The 18,432-nt window shown below is 37.4% G+C and overlaps 1 protein-coding gene across 2 annotated transcripts in view; it reads right to left on the bottom strand.

Moving 5' to 3' along the window:
- The window catches only part of snta1 (syntrophin, alpha 1), a 48,500-nt gene extending 34,408 nt beyond the window's left edge, over positions 1–14,092 (bottom strand). For both annotated transcript variants that reach the window (XM_088937120.1, XM_088937121.1), the window contains exons 1-2: positions 13,786–14,092; positions 5,539–5,724 (exon numbers count right to left, since the gene is read on the bottom strand). In XM_088937120.1, the coding sequence (XP_088793246.1) occupies positions 5,539–5,724; positions 13,786–14,077 (478 nt within the window). In that variant the 5' untranslated portion in view covers positions 14,078–14,092. The remainder of the gene's footprint in view (positions 1–5,538; positions 5,725–13,785) is intronic.
- Between the last annotated feature and the right edge of the window lie 4,340 nt (positions 14,093–18,432).

The following is an 18,432-nucleotide window of genomic DNA, read 5'->3' as shown; positions in this document are numbered from 1 at the left end:
ACTCAGTGAAAATGAAAGCTTTATCAAAATGCCACCCTGGTTGTACTACAGCAAAGCATTGTATCACATTACAAGCTGTCTGAAGCAGAGCCTGAGGATGTTTGACTCAAGTAAACTAAAGTGAAGAGCAGCAACCCTCTTCACACTTATTGGGTTCCTCAGCACTACATGCAGCAGAAGACAGTGGAATACCTACACAAATAATAAGCAGACTTATATATAGCTTGGTTTGTAACACTAAAATATTTTTATACAATTACAATAGAACTAGGCAATAAAAGGACCATTTAAACACAGGCCAGGTTCTTACGTGTTTAGATAAGTTTATTGTGTTCCATTGTAGTGACTATGTTAAACTGCTGCTCTTGAATAGGTTCAATAGAGTAACCAAGTCCATATGTGGGTTTGAAGGAATGTGATACACTGACAGGTACAGTGGATATAAAAAGTCTACACACTCTTATTGAAATTGCAGGTTTTTGTGATGTAAAGCCAGAAATCAAGATAAATCATGTCAGACATTTTTCCATCTTTAATGTGACCCTGCAACCAATAAAATTCAAGAGAAAAACAAATAGATAATTATTAGGAAAAATAATTGAAATTAAAAAACCTAAAACACCCATTAATGTGCACATCCTTTTATAATGGGGAATGTAGCTGTGCTCAGAGTTAACCAATCAATTTCAAAATCATGTCCAAAGGTAAGTAGCATACACCTGCCATCAATGAAAGTGATTCTGATTAACTCCAAATAAAAATCAGCTGTTCCTGTAGGATTTCCTTGAAGCTTTCGTGGTTGCATCCTATTGGGATAGCCATGGTCCGCAAGGAGCTGACAAAACATCTACTGGATCTTATTGTTGAAACGTACTGTAAGGAGAGGGCTATAAAAGAATATCAAAGGCATTGGTTGTACCATGGAGCACTGTGAAGACTATCATCAATAAGTGGAGAAAATGTGGCACCACAGGGACATTGCCAAGATCAGGAAGACCAAAGTTGATGACAGGAGAAGGAGAAAACTTTTCAGGGAGGCTACCAAGAGGCCTACAGCAACATTAAAGAAACTGCAGGAATTTCTGGCAGGTACTGATCCACAATCTCCCGTATTCTGCACATGTCTGGGCTATGGGGTAGGGTGGCAAGACAGAACACATTTCTCACAAAAAAGAACATCCAAGCCCGTCTAAATTAAAAAAACATTCAATCACCCCAAACCATGTGGGAAAATGTCTTATGGTCTGATGAGACAAAGGTTGAACTTTTTGGCCTTAATTCTAAAAGATATGTTTGGCGCAAAGACAACACAGCTCATCATCCGAAGAACACCATACCTACTGTGAAGCATGGTGGTGGCAGCATCATGCTTTGGGGCTGCTTCTCTTCAGCAGGGACAGGGGCTTTAGTCAAGATAGATGGGATAATGACTAGCTCCAAATATCAAGATATTTTGGCACAAAACCTGCTGGCCTTTGTCAGAAAGCTGAAGATGAAGAGGAATTTCACCTTCCAACATGATAACGACCCAAAGCATACATCCAAGTCAACCAAGGAATGGCTTCGGAAAAGGAAGATCAAAGTCTTGGAATGGCCCAGTCAGAGCCCAGACCTCAATCCCATAGAAAACCTGTGGAATGACCTAAAGAGGGCTGTGCACAGGAGATCCCCTGGCAATTTGAAGGAGCTTGAATTTTTGTGCAAGGAAGAGTGGGATAAAATTGCAAAGTCCGGGTGTGCAAAGCTGACAGAGACTTTTCACAAAGACTTAGTGCTGTAATAAATGCAAAAGGTGCTTGCACAAAGTATCGGTTGGAGGGGGGTGGGGTGCACACTTACGCAACCAGGGTGTTGTAGGTTTTTTAATTTCAATTATTTTTCCTAATAATCGTCTATTTGTTTTTCTCTTGAATTTTGTTGGTTGCAAGGTCACATTAAAGATGGAAAAATGTCTGACATGATTTATCTTGATTTCTGGCTTCACATCACAAAAACCTGCAATTTCAATAAGGGTGTGCAGACTTTTTATATGCACTGTATCTCTTCAGCCTCTAATGCAGAAAACCTATGAAGACACATCATACCAGAAGTCAAGATTTTCAAATCCATTGACCACAAGAACAATCATAGTCAATTTTATTTACATGTTGTAAAACACTTAACCCAGTAGGAACCAAGGGACACAAGCAGAAACTATGGGGATGTATGTTGAAAACTGAGAACAGCAGGTATATGTCTTCACACAAATGCCATGCTGCTAAACTCGATACCCTGGTCTGTCTTAAAAAAAACAGCTGTATGAGATCACAGGATGGATCACTTACCTACTGTACTAGCAATCAAATAAGTAAGATGAGACTAACTGCTGCCTCTTTTCTGTAACCTCTTATTTTTCATACCCCATAGTACAGAACATATGTTTTGAAAGTATTGTGAGAGGGCCCATGTGATCTGAACCTCTTCCTCAGACACATCTCTGTGGGCTCAGGATGCACACCTCAAATAAATGTTACCCCACACCTCAGCCACGTCTTTCCTCAAATACAGCTATGAGGCTATGAGGCTTCTTTCTTAATGAATAGTAAGGTATCAGGCCCAAGGAACATTTTGTGAAATGAAAAAAAGTTATGAAATGTGTATGAAATGTTTATTCGATGTTTCTTTAAAATAATGGAAAGGGAACTGAATTTTACTTCATGCAATTTAGTCTTTCATGGTACATCAATTCAAAGACAGATCTTACAATCAGCACTACTGTAAGCTGGTGTGTCCTCTTGTCCTACACTATTATATAAAAGCTTCACCCTTGCATTATGGCCAGACCATTGTTTGTCTTGTTAGTTTTTTATCCAGCAGTACAAAAGATCAACGTTTCAAACTGGGGTCTTCTGTACTTCTTTCAAGTTAAAAAACAAAGACATCTACAGTATGTGGCAGTGTTTGTAAATGCTCTTGTGGGACACTGTTTCCACTCGAGAACAGAGCTGTATAAATCTCTGCTGAGCAAGAGGAAGCTCTCTGAACAGAACTGGGAGCACGGATGCTCACTTGTTTTTAACACGGAGACATCAACTTTTATACATAAGGAGCATTGAATCCTTCTAATAAAAGTTTACAATAATTTAATATTGAATAAATTAGGGCATTTTTGCATATAACAGGCAGCTTACAGTATACTATCGGCCCTTAAAAATAAATTCAAACACTACAGAAAGTTTACATTCTATCTTGCACCTTTGTAACTTAAATTGAGAAAAATATGAATGTTAGCAGTTAAAATTGAAATTTCAACTACTAGACGGATTACTCATATTGAACCAGTCTTTTCAATCAATCACAAACAGAGGTGAGAGAACCGTTGAGAAACTGTGATCATAAAAAATATGCTATGATTTTGAAGCAAACTCTGAAACTGTATAGTACACAATAATAGCATGATTGTTTAACAGCAGTAGAATGGGATGGATATGGAATCAGTAAAGAATGGATGTCAGATTAAATATATTCCCATCCCACAAGTAACTAAATCAAAATCAGGAAAACAAGGGCCCAAATAAATCAATTAAGAAGAATATTAGGAGAAGGAAAGCACTTTACAAAATGTTAAAAAAGAACAAAATCAACTTAAAGAAAAGGGGTTCAATGAACTCCACAAACAGGGTAAAAGAGTTAGAAAAGCCAAGCCATTAGAAAAGCCAAGAAAGCAAAAATAATGTTGTAATGGAAGCAAATTAACTCTTATTATTATTATTGTTATTATTTACTATACTTTTTAATTTAATCAACAAAGTACAGTAAAGTCTAAAGTAAAGAGTCACAAACCAAAATGGGAAACTTTTCAATAATGACAGTAAAAAGGCTGATGTACAGTATTAAATTATTTAACTTAACTATTTAACTTATATGTTTACCAACATTTTCCTTCTGTTCCCTTTTCTGAGTAAAGACAAAGGTTCATATTAAAATATATTAAAATAGAATAGGCAGAAGCATTACAGGTACAAAAAGCACTTAAAACAAACAGACTTCAAGGTTCTGATAGTGTCTTACCAATTGCACTCAAGGGAACAAGAGATGCTATTTAGAAGCAATTGACACAAATCTCCCAACCGTCTTTCAAGACAAGGGAAGTACCCAAGAACTAAAGAATTGTACCGTTCATCCATAAGAAGGATGATAATTAATTATAAGTAATTATAGACCACAAAGTGTGACTTATATTAAATGAAAAAAACAACAATCATAACTGATGTAGAGGATCGTCTGAATAGGAATAGTATTCTAAGGGATCAAAAATGTGAATTTAGAAAAGGCAGATCTTGTTTATCTAACTTTTTAGAGTTCTTCTGACAAGCAACTGCAGTAATACTATGAGTGTACAACATAGCTTCCATTAAAGGTCCTCATAAAATATTAATTCTCAAATTGCATGCAGTAGACATACAAGGTAATACATTTACAATTTCCTGCAAGGTAATGCAGAATTGGTTAGTGGATAGGAAACACAGGGTACAGTTAGGGGATAAATACTTAAACTCGGGTATCCCTTCCTTATTTATATTAATGTCTAGATTCTAGAATAGCTAATAAACTAGTAAAGTTTGTATACAATACCAAACTAGGATGATAGATAAACAGTGTAAAGCTGGCAAAAGTACTTAGACCAAATTCAGGACAGGGTAGTGCAGCAATAACATAAATTACAAATATTAAATGGGTAACTTAAAGCTACTTAAAAGAAAGAGTTAAGTTTATGTAGACATATCATTTTTAGATTTCACACAAAGCAATAAAATGGCTGAATGAATGTTAGCATATACCAACAGGCATATAATTTACATTAAGGGATGTTACGTTAAAATAATGTAATGCACTAGCAAGATTTATTTTATAAGACAGTACAATTCTTGTCACACCAAGATAAAAAAATATATTGCTGCTCTGGAATCAGTCCATGGAAGAGCACCCAGATATATTCACATATTCAAAGGAATTTTCTCTTCTGACAAGACATTCTTTTTAGAACTAAAACGTTTTACTCTTGAAACGAAAAAGTACAAGGCAACCTGATTTGAGTATTTAAAATCCTCAGAAACAAAACAAGGTCAAACGAATTTACTTCAGAATCAAGAGTGAAACACAAACCAGTGGTCACAAGGTAATTTATGGTAAAGTGCAGAGAACAGAGAACTTCTAAGAACAGGAGACACATCTTTACAAAAAGGCTTGTGGGAATATTGAAAAACTGTTTTAGTAATGCTGTTGAAGTCTCTCAAGACACAGAATGAGACACTTAGATAAATTAGCTAACTACATAGCTAAATAGACATCCAATTGACATCTTGTTTGTAACAGTTCTGTTCTTTTTAAATTTCTAAATGTACCTAGAGGCCTTTGACATTAGCCTAAAACACAATAAACTCATTCTTTCCTAGTCTAATGAAGGCAATACCCTTTGTATGGGAAAATGTATGCATACTTAATACTTCAATGTTTTTAAACAGCTGACGACAGGCTGATACTGGGATCCACACTTACCTTCCAGAATGACCTCCTTGCCTGTCTTCTTCAGCGCCTGGACGGCTTCATCGTGCGTGGCCTCTCTCAAGTCGTAGCCATTCACAGAGAGGATGGCATCCCCCACGTACAGCGCCTCCGTCTGGTCAGCAGCCAGACCCTTGAAAATCTTAGAGATCAGGATGGGCATTTTGTTCTCCTTCCCTCCTGAAAAAGACAGGAATCCAGCACCAGGTCACCCATGTGAGGCTTCTGGAATTATGCAGCAACTTTATTGCTTTTTCACTAGATGTAAATATAAAAGAATTGAGGAAAGAAATTTCTTTTACAGTCATTTAATAGATATAAGCAGTTTTTCTTTCTTTACTGTAAGCTCAAAGATGCTCATACTGTATCTCAATTATTCCGTACTGCCTTCAGAAAAATATTTTTTTCATCATTCTCCCCCAGTCTAAAGTTTTTTTTTTCATAATAATTTTTTGACATTTAAGATTTTACCTTTTTAATCCTGGGAAACCTAGTCAAATTTACTCTGATGAGTAACCATGAAATTGTTTGCTTATTCATTTATTGATCCTTTTAATTCCAGACATTTTTCATGTTCACAAGCGTTTGCACACCATTTAGTACTGGCACTCAGTACATCTGAGTAGTGGTACATCTCAACTGGCCACATGGTATGAAAAATGGGTTTTATGTAATTGTGGGGGGAGTCAATTTACAGTGTTCTGGTGTAGTTGTGCTGATTCCCGTAGGAGTGGTGTGAAATGAATAGGTATGGGATGATGTCTGTTATGTAATGTTATATTTATTTTTAATGTAACATTTATTTGTACTGTTTGTATGTTTTGTGGGTTTCTGGGTGAGTAGAACACAGCAGCTTTGATGCAAAACAAATTTCTGAAAAATCAGACAATAAAGATTTAATGTAAATTTCCTGAGATAGATGTAATTCATGTAATGAATTTTAAGTCACAGCTCACATAGTGATAAGAAAAATTGGCCATGAAGACCAAGAACTCAAAAGTCGAAATAACTCAGGGATAAAGTGTTAGAGAGGATCAGATCAGGAGACGGTTACTTATCCCTGAAAATTTCAGTAGAACGGAGACCTGAAGCACAAAGTCAAAGCTAGAATGGAGTGCTCTACCGAGACAAATGTATTTGAGTGACCCAGTCACCCTGAATGATTTGAATCCAATCGAAAAGATATGGTGAGAATTGACAATTGCAGTCCATCAACTATCCCCAATGAACTTGTTAGACCTGGAGAAATTTTGCTAGTGAAAATTACACCATCATATTGTGAAAGCTGTTGGGTACCTATCAAGAAATACTGAAAGCAGTAACTGCAGCCAAAGTATAGAATACCTATGTAGTCAGTAAATTCCACTTTGTATATATTTGCATATTCTGTTCAGATCTAACCTCTGTCACATTTTACAGTGTCCAACCTGATCATTATAGTTTAAAAATGTAGTGTTCCTCCTTACGGTAGAATGATGCTAACAAGCACTAGTGCAAAAAAAAAACAATGACCCAATCTTTCTCTGTACACAAACTGGGGACAAATTGTCCAACTAATTAATTCACTAGGGAGAGAGGAGTTTTCCATCTGTGTTCCTGCAAAATAATCAAATATGAGACTCATACCTAACAATGCTGACAGCATTCTAACACCTGCTTTCTGGGGCATTTGAGAGTTTAGAATTTAAACCCATCGAGATGGGCTAATAGACCAAATCTCTCTGGCAATCTGCAGGATGTCACTGAAGTGAGAGGGAAAACTTTGACTTCACGTGCAGCTAAACACCTTCTTCTGTGAAAGGTATTACTCTTAGTAATTATCATCAGGAGGACCCCAGAAAAGTTGGGCTGAGAAGCTACTTTATTGCTTTTGTATCTGGAACTTTAATAAAATAGCCAGTATCTGGGATGTATTTTACATGATGAAACAGGGCTTAACAAAATGAACTGAACTATTTCAGGATCAATAATGACACAAAAAGAAAGGTAATGAAAAGGAATTTCTTTTAAAACTGAGAATAGTATGAATCTCTTTGCACAAAAGGTGGAGGATGTCTAAAACAAGCTGAAACATGTCGAGAACCTTGCAATAATTAGCTACTAGTAACTAAGAGGGAAAACGCCAATTTTTTTTTTGCTCTTTCCTGTATCCCTTAATTTGATGCTGTATTTTCTTTTTTTCCTCCAGGGACTTTTTAAGTACCAAAGTGTAATATTTGCACAGGTATCCAGTTCAACACTGTTTTCACATTCTGTTGTTTTTTTAAAGCTTGCAGTCATAACACAGTGTGCAAAATAGGTAGAGATCTACCCAAAAAGACTTGGTTGTAATTGCTGCCAAAAATAATTGATGGGTGTGAAAACTGATGCAATCAAAATATTTCAGTTATTTTCTTTTTGGATTTGCTGACATTTTTTTACTGTAGTTTATGTTGCCCTTAGAAGTCTACAGCTTGTGCATTCAGGATTGAATAAGTTTAAAAAACTGCATAGGCATCATTTAATAATTTCAGAAAATGGGACACCATAGGAAAGCTTTGAACAATTTTGCAAGGCTCTGTATAATTTCCTGTAGATTAAATGAGGCAGCATAAACTTCATTGCATTACACCATAAAAATATTTGCATTCGAATTTTTCCTATCTGGCAAATCTAGTACACATTTAATTCATGGCGAGTTGCTTTTTTTTTACATTTTCCATTTCCATCTTCAAACAAATCTCAGAATGCATTGTGTATCTGCTCTTTCAAACAAGCACATCCTACTGATCTTTCTGTCACAAAAAAATCTCACCATTTTTAGATTTGGTTTTAAGAACAAGAGGTGCTTCCATTACTATCACAGCTCTGTAGTCGTGCAACCTCTGTCTTCCTCTCTCTTTCAGCCCAGGCCTGATGCTTGGTACAACGCAGCTGGCACCAAAGCAAGATGCCACATTCTATGCCAGAGACCACTCACTAAAATAAACACAACCAGCCCAATCTGCTCCTATTAGCTGCTTTCATCTCTGGCCAGTGCAGCCTGTGCTATAGAAGGCACATGTCAACAGCCACACAGGGCCAGCCAGACGGTTCACACCATCACGTCAGCTGGCTGAGTTCTATCTGCGGTCACTCGAGACCTCACAGATGTGTCTCTCATTCTGCACATCCCTGGCTTTTCACCAGTCCCTACAGGTGAAACAGTCTTGACAAAAGTTCACCATTGTGAATGTGTGTGGTAATTTCACAGTTCTAACTGTTTTATCACGTTCTTATTGCAGATTCACTTTCCTCTGGAACTCCCTTGCACTCATAGACTTTTTTTTCTTGTAGAAGGGAACAGCTGTTTCCCAGACTGAAGTGGTACAGAACTTGGCATATAATAAGAAAAATAATTCCAAATGAGGATCCTTCTGTCATCAGCGAAAGACCTAGATTTTACCTTCCAGTTATTCCATGAATAAAAACTGGAAAGCTGCCAATACCAATATTTTCTCATGATATAATGACATTATCTACATTTAGGTCCGCTTTTTTTCTTTCTGAAAAGTGCTCAGTCAACACTTGTCAAATCTTGGGACAGGGTATATACTGTAATAGGCAAGCTTCCCAATTTTTTTAACTTGATGAAAAAGTGTTTTTCTGTCCAAAAGAACTTTTTGCTTCTCAACTAAAGTCACTTTTAAGGAAAAACACATTTACGATTACATATACTGTATTTTTACATTATTAATTCATATAAATGTACTGTTAAGAAATTACTGTTTTTCTTGTTTTTAAGAAGAAATGCTATGTTTAGAAAAAATAATCTAATCCCTCTACCTTTAATCCCTTCTTAAAGTTTTTGTTTATTTAATCTAAAACAAAATTCCCTTACAGCCATTACACTGGTACCAGTATAACCTTATAAAATTTAAAAAAAAATTCCAATCCACACTCCAATAAATAAGTTTCCAATAAAGCAATAGCTTTATTGCACTAATTAGTGTTTGTAGTTTAGATCATTTTTTGTTGAAGCTGTCAGATCATCTGTTGCCATTTACCAAGCAATCCATGAGGGAAATTTGTCTCTTTTCACCGAGTATGGAGGCGTAGTTGAATACGGTAACATACTGTAGCTTGAAGAAGATTTCCATCAACTGCTGTAGGCGGATGTACATTTCCGGCCAAGGTGTGAGATGAACGCAAGATTGTTATGCTATCATCAGGGTATGTGGGAGCTACTGTACCAGTATGACTGAACTGGAGTCTGTGCAACAAGTAAGTACACATGCAAACTGACCTGCAAAGGTCCAAACATTCTTCCTAGAACCATCAGAATCACCTGCCTTCGGATAAACAGAACCTTTGACGATCTATTTCACATAACTGCATTTTCTTGATGATTACAGGTTAGAAAACGCTTGTTAGTATGTTAAATGCAGTGCATGATTTATGCTTTCCAACTGTACCCATTTGGATAGATGCAAAGTTTCTTAATGACAGTGATGAGGTTAATCAAGGGTTAACGCACTTGATCTAAACACACACTGCTCCCCATTCTTTAGACAATAATGAGACAAAGCTCTTGGCTTAGGAGTGTGAAGTGCTGCACTAACCCTACTGCAGGTCTTAGCAGATGTGGACAGCTGGGACATACTCATACTGGTTTTGGGTGGAGTATATGAATCATACTAATTTTACATAATTGTATCAGTTTCCCATTGCGCTTGTATCCACAGCTTCTGGATTGTTCTGAGCATGAAACAAGTTGGAATTGTTCCTATATCCAACAGCTTTCACAGTCTCGCTGTATTTCTGCTGAGAGCTCAACACTCCCTCCTTGATCACCTACTCTCCCTATCAGTCCTAATCAGCCCCTAGTCACTGTTTGAATAGATGAGTATCCCTTATCCACTGTATCTTATTTATAACTCTACTATTAATAAGTATATCATATTTGTTCAATCAACAACAAACAAATTTAGCCTACTGCAGGCCAAAAAGCAGAATTGTTCAACCATGCAGAATGGTTAATTAAAAATGAATTGGGAAAGTAAACTTTATTGATTTTCTGCTCAAGGTAACAAAGTAGTCTATATATAATTCAGAGATATCTAATCATCTGGATAACAACTACGATGATTCTCTATAAGTCTATAATACTGTGTTTCAATGGCCTTATACCTTATTCACTTTACCGCACTGCAGTGCCCAGAGATGTGCCACACTGTGCAGCAGACAGGGTAGCCCATTAAAAGCAGGAATAGGAATTAATTTCGCTATAAGATCATTGCTTTCATTGTCCTGTGCTTCTTCTTTGCTAGATAGCCTCATTCTGTTGATTAAACCTCAAAGCAAATCAGTCATCTGAGCAAACTATTATATTTTAACTTCAAGGGGAAAAGTAATGAGATCAGAAATGAGATCTTGCAGTAATCTTGCATATTCAGAAAAGTAAAATAAGACTACAGGGAATAACTGCAAACTGAATGTATTTTTAAAATGAAGAATACAAGCCTTGCTTGCATGACTTTGACTTGTGCTGGGATGCTGTGCTGTCCTTCAAAGAAGACCTTATCATTAAGGATCCATAGGCACTATTGCAAGATTAAGGAAGCTAATCCCACAGTCCTGGCTAAATTCTTCTTTGAGCTGTGCAATTTAAAACTTCCCACAATTCAATAGGTGAAGCCAATGTCAGTATTCCACCTGATCTTCTGTGCAGTGGAAACCAGACGCACATCAACACAGTGGGGGCTTCACTTTAGGAATAGATTAATTAGGTCCGCACTTTTACGTGAAGAACTTTGGAATCTTCATTAATGAAAATTATTATTATTACAAGTACTATTATTACTAGTAGTAGTAGTAGTAGTACTACTTTAAGGGGTGGCATGATGGGCAGGGGTTACCACCTCTGGGTGCCTGGGTTTTAATTCCTGGCGTGCTATCTGTGTGGAGTTTGTATGTCCTGAAACAGGATTCCTACAGCAGTCAAAAGAATACTGATAGCTTAACTGTCTCCTGGAAGGTTTGACCATGGAATGAGTGTGTGTTTGTGTCTGTGGTGCCCTGTGCTAGACTAGCAACCCATCCAGGGTGTATCCTGCCTTGTGCCTGTTGCTTGTTGGGGTAGGCTCCAGCTCCCCCCTGTCTCTATATTGGAAAAAAGGTTAGAAAATAGATGGATTATTACTTCATCACCTCTTTGCTTTTTCTAAATATCAAGGATTTGTACTGAACTTTGTTGCAAAAAAACTTGCAATTTTATTTATCTGTGTTTATTCATCCACAAATTATACGAGTTTTGAAGTTGGTACTGAAATTTGTACCACTGTATCAGTGAAAACAAAGTTAATTAGAAGGGAAAAGTAATCAAACAAGTACCTGAAATCTTTAAAAGTACTGTTTCCAAACTAATTTCCTCCCTCCACATGCAAACAACAACTACTGAAAACAAAATTCACACTATCCTAAGATCCAGTGATTCTACTTAGCTTTCTATTCTGAAAGGTTACAGCCTGTGTAGATTTCTTTCAACAGCTTGTCACATTTTTTCAGTCCCGCCAAGAATTCACTTCACATTCTCTAAACAAAAATAACTTTTAATAGTTGTGTGTGTGATGTGTTTCAGGAGATCACTACATTAAAGATACTGTAACGCTTACGGCCGTCAGTGGTGTGTAAGAGCCGGCTTACCAGAGCGGTGACATCACCGTCCTTCCCTGTAATAGCAGGACTACAGCCACTGGGCTGTAGAGAGATCTCTCTTTAGCTCAACAAGCTGGGTCCCTGTTGAGTGACGCGGGAGTCCTGGGTTCGAGCCCCCGATGGTGCGGGGCCGACCTGATGCGGCAAGGGCGCCCACCTGAACCCTGCTGCATTACAATACTATGGGTTTGTGGGAGTAACAAGCTATCCAGCCACATTGTCTAAGCTGATACCTTGGTGTCTTCCAAGAATTATATGGGTGATTTCCTCCACTCAGGGCAAGAGTTGCTTCTTTTCATAAAGAGTTGTGGGAGTATGGAACAAGCTTGCCAGCCATGTTGTGGAAGCCAATACACTTGTTTCTACTCAGGAAATAGGTGGATGAAATTCACAGATCAAGTAGCTAATAACTACCAAATGGGTAATTGTAAAGGCTGAAATGTTTTTATGCTCTTATATTTAATTTAAAACTGTATTGTGGCACTTCTACTTTTAGTTTTATGTTTGAAATCAAGCTGTTTATTTCTTCCCACATACTGTAGTTAAAAAGACACAAAACTGAGTTTATTTTTAACTCTGTACCTTTTTGAATCAGACACAATAAAAAGTGACCACTCATTATCAAATAATAGAACTGTGATATTGTGGCAAATCTTTCTTAAAATATTTACAACCTAATTATAAATTATAATGTTTGCTGTCAGTAGAAGGCTACTCAATGCTACCTTACGCACAGAGTGGTCAGCCCTGTCCTGCCACAATGCCGTCTATACTGGTCTTTAACTCACTGTTCAGTGCTCCATTCACCAATTTTCACCAAAATGGCTCGATTTGCAGTTTAGAGATCATTTGAAAATTAAATTCTAACATTCTGTTCCACGCGTGGAAAACATGAGTTAAGAGAAACAATTTTAATGAATTTGTCATAACCGATACGTTACAATTCTCGCTTAAATAATCACTTAGTTAAAAGAATTATCAGACTGTTTCTCTGCAGGATCTTTCCCGAACTGTATACAATATTAAAGCAGTAAAACTACAGCAATGTTAACCACAAGTTACGGCACAAAGTAATCCGTTGTACTGTACAATTCACACGCCGTTTTAGAACTAATGTTGCCTGTTTTCCTAAACGGGGATATCCTCCTGTACAACTTCAGCAATGGAAACTGCTGTCACAGAACACTTGTTTCACGTGTTCAACAGTCCAACAAATGCAATGCCAGTCATCTTACAAAATGCAGTTATGAAGGGCAAACATTTTGACCGAGGTTTTCTTCTTCGTTCTGTATATTTGTCGGAAAAACAGCACTCACTTGAGCCCAAGGAATTTCACCTGATAACAGTCGATAATGTGATATCACACATACGTCCAGTTGTCTTATTCGGGAGATTAATGATAATCATAATTTAGTTTGTACATGTAACTACATGTACACAACGAAGGCTGTCAAGAGCTGTCGATTTGAAAACAAACTTCAATGAAAGAAGTTTAACTTCAAGTAAACTTTTATGTCTTAAGTTACAAAGCAATGAAAGTGTGAGCAAATTCTGTTTTTTCTTTACCTTTAATGCTGATTCCAAGACCCCCAACATCCTGCTTGGTGACTCGCACCGTGCGTTTAACGTTGGTGATCGACTCGGGGACTGGAGAGCTCGACCCGACGCTGGTTGAATCTCCGTTCACTGCTCCCAGGGGATTTGGGCTCAGGCTGGGATTCACAGGCTCAGCGGTACCTTCTCCTGGACTCACCGTCAGGCTTTCCTCCGTGAGACAGGCGAGCACACGGATCCAGCGATCCACGGAGGTTCGGAGCTCCAACAGTCCAGTTTTCTGCGCCTTCATCCCGGCAGCCATGTTCAACACATTCCTGGAATAACTCCACTCTGTACGGGGTTGGCAGTCCTGTACAGAGATGGGGGTGGGGGGTGATGATAGGAGATGCCAAGAGAGAGGAACACCACGGACCCACCCCTCTCCGTCTCTTGCAATCGCGGCGCTTAGCTCTTTTTCTGCTTTACGCATTAGAAGTTGCTTTGATAATAGTGACAATCCAGTGAAGCAGGCGCTTTTCGAAAAAGTTCAGAGATGTTTAATGGCCGAATAAAACTGATTACTGTTTGTGGCTCTGAAGATGGCTTCTCGAAATGAGATTCCAAGGATTGTAGTGCAATTATTATTATTATTATTAGTAGTAGTAGTAGTAGTAGTAGTAGTAGTAGTAACAGAACTAACAAAAGAAGAGAAAAGGCAGCATAATGCCCTACATTATCCTGCTGCACAGTTCCCACTCCAATGGAAAATAATTGCAGAACATTATATGAACTTCTTTTTCATGAATTGTACTACATACTGTAAGCATATTAATTTACAATATAACAATATCTGTGAAACAACTTTCATAATGCATACATTAATCGTCTGTGTCTGTGATCTTTTTCCCTGTCACGTGGATGCGTTGCTCTGGAGAGAGAAAATTGTGCTCAAGGCCAGTCAGATCAAATACAAAAGTCACTCATTCCCATTTTACCAAGCACTCTGAAATTAAGCAGTAATTAATTTACCACTTGTTCAGTACTTAAGCTCAAAATGAGAGTATTACACTTGTGCTACTGACTGAAAACGAATCATCTCAGCTGCTGCATGTAAAGGTACATAAATATAATACTGTGCTCATGAAGGCCATATCTAAAAACCAGGGGTGGCTCCAGAAATATATTTTTTAGTATGAGAGGAGTGGAGCCATTATGAATATTTCGGTTCAATATGCTATAAAGTGTTTGTAGTTGTTATCTCTGCAGCTTCTAATTTAGCAGTGCCTATATACTGAGCTTGTTAGTGTTTCATTAGAAGGGATTTTAATTAACATCGATTTTGACATTTACATTATCTTTACTGCCATAAATTTCTTTAGGTGGGATGGCTTAAGTTCCCCTCCACAAATAGGTCAGACATCAGTCCATTGCAGAGTTTTTTCAGTTGTGTGGTGGCTTCAAGTTACTTTAGGTCAACTAGCAAAATGTGAAACAGGGCTGGTAGAGGCTTGCTGTCATCCATACAGGTAACATTGTCTTGGCATTCTTCTGTCAAAAGGCAGCTAGGTTTGGGCAACAGAAAGTCGCTGAATCGCTGTCTGCCCTGCAGAACCTTGCAAACCGACGTTAGCCATTTCATGCAGTGCTGTGAGCATCAGCAGAAACACAAAGCAAATCGTGATAAAGAGTTACCTGACCCTGTGGCCAATATGCCTCTACCTGCAGGAGGTTGACCCCTTGACCTAAAAGCTCTCCTGGAGCTATCGCAGTGTCCTGTAACTGGGGGTGTCAGCTTGTGCGGTCTGAAAGGCCATGCAAAATGCCAGGCAAGCCAAGGAGCTGCAGATTCCTGAGGACTGAACACTCAGGGGAGAACGTCCTGTGTGGGGAAGACAGGAGTGAAGGACAGACCATAGCAGGAGTCAGTAGTGCAAAACCTAAAGGAGCATTGAAGTGCATCTGGCACTAGACAGCAGGTGAAATAGCAGGAACGCCTGGACCATATATGGAATACTTAGCCGCTAGGATTTCCTTTCTCTCTTTATAGGATGAGGCTGACAGGTTGTATATCATCTTTCAACAGGAGGCGCACTGTCTGCTGAAAATGAAGTGGACAGTCTCTTTTGGAAACAGGGTACATTTACATACAGTAGAATAGCTAAGGGGTAGCCAGCTTTGGTCATGGCAAGCCAATCCAGAAGGTTTTGTCAGTCATCATTACCCAGCGTTACCAACTGGCACCACAATTCCCAGACACTTCATCATAAAATAGGATTTTAATGTTGCTATGAACCTGAATTAAATTGTTGTGTGGACTGAGCACTTAATCTTTACTAAAGAGAAACTGCTGCTTAATTACCACAGGGGACAAAAACAATACAATATGAACATAAATTAGTATTAGGTACTCCAGTAAGTATCCTTTTTTTTTAAAGCTGTAAGTTTCTTGTTTAAAGTGGAATCCTAATTTGCACTGGCTACTGAAACGTTCATCCGTAAAAGGAACAGTACGCATCTGATTACTTATGTATTCAACATACTGTGCAAATGAAAACAATAGTATAAAGACAGTGTAAATGGCATCTTGTTAGTAACAATGTCTGCAAATAAGATTTAAATAAAATCTTTAAAATTTTCTGGTTATTTCTTTATTATTTTTATTGCATGTTAAATTATTTTAATGTCAGGCCAAGGGCAGCAATCAAGCAGCAATATCAATTTACTAAGGGTTTACTTCTCAATTCAGATGTTAATTTATTTCAGTTTCAGAGAACTCTTGAAATCCCGCTCACATGTAAAGTGAACTGGGGACAACGGGTTCAACTGACAACTCGGCCCTTATGAACTTTCTCATACACTTGTAAGAACATGAAACATTTTATTTTACCACGTAAGTAGGTCATTTGTGAAAACATCAACACCCTGTATCTCTAAACGATCACTTCTGGACATTCCTGACTGAAGTGAACAGATGAACATACCAAACTAATCAAAACTAAATTAATAAAAAACTGCTGTTGTAATACACTCCATTTCGATACCAAAGAGAATTCATAAAGATTTTGTGAATAATGTATAATAAAGTGCAATTACTTCTTGCAATCTCAGAAACTGGGCAACATGTCAGTTCATGTTACATACAATTTATCAAACAGTACATCCCAGCAATTCAAAGTTAGACAGCCTGGAGGGCTGGCGTATTTGCTGGTTTTCATTACAATTCATCTCTTAACTACCTCGATCAATTTATTGCTGAATTAATCAATTTAACAGTTTCTCCCAGCTTTTTGAGTGCAGCTTTGAGGAGACCTAGAAAACCATCCAGGACCAGGACCAGGACTGTCCGCCTCGGCGAATGTTTCACGTTGCAGGAGTACATTATAAGGAGGGTTGAATGCTTTTTGCGATAGCTCTTTGAATATCTATTTCCCCCTCGTGGAAGTATTTCAGTATCGCAATGTAATCACACTTTTAAAAACTGCCGTCACAACAGACAATGCTTCATGATCACCGTTTCTATCGTTGTTATTGTTATTGGTTATAGAACAACGAACAACATGCTTTTATTTAATTACTTTTACATTTACGAAGAGTTCTGCCTGCGATATATATTTTCGTTTTATATTTGATATATGTAATGAAAATTTATTTTGGTTTCAGCGTCGGCAAAACAGCTTTCGCAATACTGTGTGATCAGGTGGTAACAACTCTTGATGGGACATGTTTTAACAATGGGTGTGAAGAATTATGAATCACACTGATGTGTCTGAATCAGTTCAGTGAGATGCTGTTATTGTTAAATTAAATATTTGATTCGGTGACAAATATATTAGGTTGTTCTTGTCTTGTTGGAATTAATATGTTTTAAATACACTTTGGAATCTGTCAGGTGTCGCCGCTAATCAAAATAAGAAACTTGTTTTTCTGTTTCTTGCTGTTTTCAGCCTTTCATGGAAACTTCATTATTCGGTCATACCGAACAAAGAATAGAGTAGTAGAAATGTTTGTCAATTTGGATTGGTTTAGTATTCGTGGTATAGTTAGGAATTTTCTGTTTTTAACATTTTTCTGGATTCATCACAGCACCCGTTTAATTTATTTGGTCTTGTTTTACCCGAGAAACTGAAGTTTAGCACTGCCACGAACTGTTTTCCTGTTATAATTAAAAAAACTCCTATATAATTCCATAGTTTTTCCCTCATTAACTAAAAACATAAATTAAAAACTTCTACGTGGATTTTAAATTGAAGAAAAGCACGATCATAGTGGTCTCACCTGTTCAGTTACAGGGCAGTTCGTTTGACAGAACCAATAGACTGTTTCTCAATAAAAAAAAATCAGGAGGTGTCGCTATTGTGACGCTGATTTACAATTCAGTCCTATACAAAGATATGAAATACATTTTCGAAGAAAATGAAAAAAAAGTTATGATCAGCAACAAACAAATGCCAGAAGACACCGACTAAACCTAATAGCCAATTGAGCACATTTTTCATAATACGACAAAAGACAGTTATTATTAAGTTGTTCTTAAGAAGTTAGAATGATAACCTCTGCAAAAAGTATTTAATTTATATTTTATACAACTGTAAATAATTCCTTTTTTTAAAGTAATTAACTGGAAAAAAAAATCTTTATCTCCAGTGAAAACACGTGTATAAATGAGTTACAACAGTA

Source organism: Atractosteus spatula, chromosome 19, assembly GCF_055471065.1.
Source record: "Atractosteus spatula isolate fAtrSpa1 chromosome 19, fAtrSpa1.hap1, whole genome shotgun sequence".
Lineage (NCBI taxonomy): Eukaryota > Metazoa > Chordata > Actinopteri > Semionotiformes > Lepisosteidae > Atractosteus > Atractosteus spatula.
Note: the sequence above shows the minus strand (reverse complement) of the source record. Positions and strands in the feature narration are given on the sequence as shown.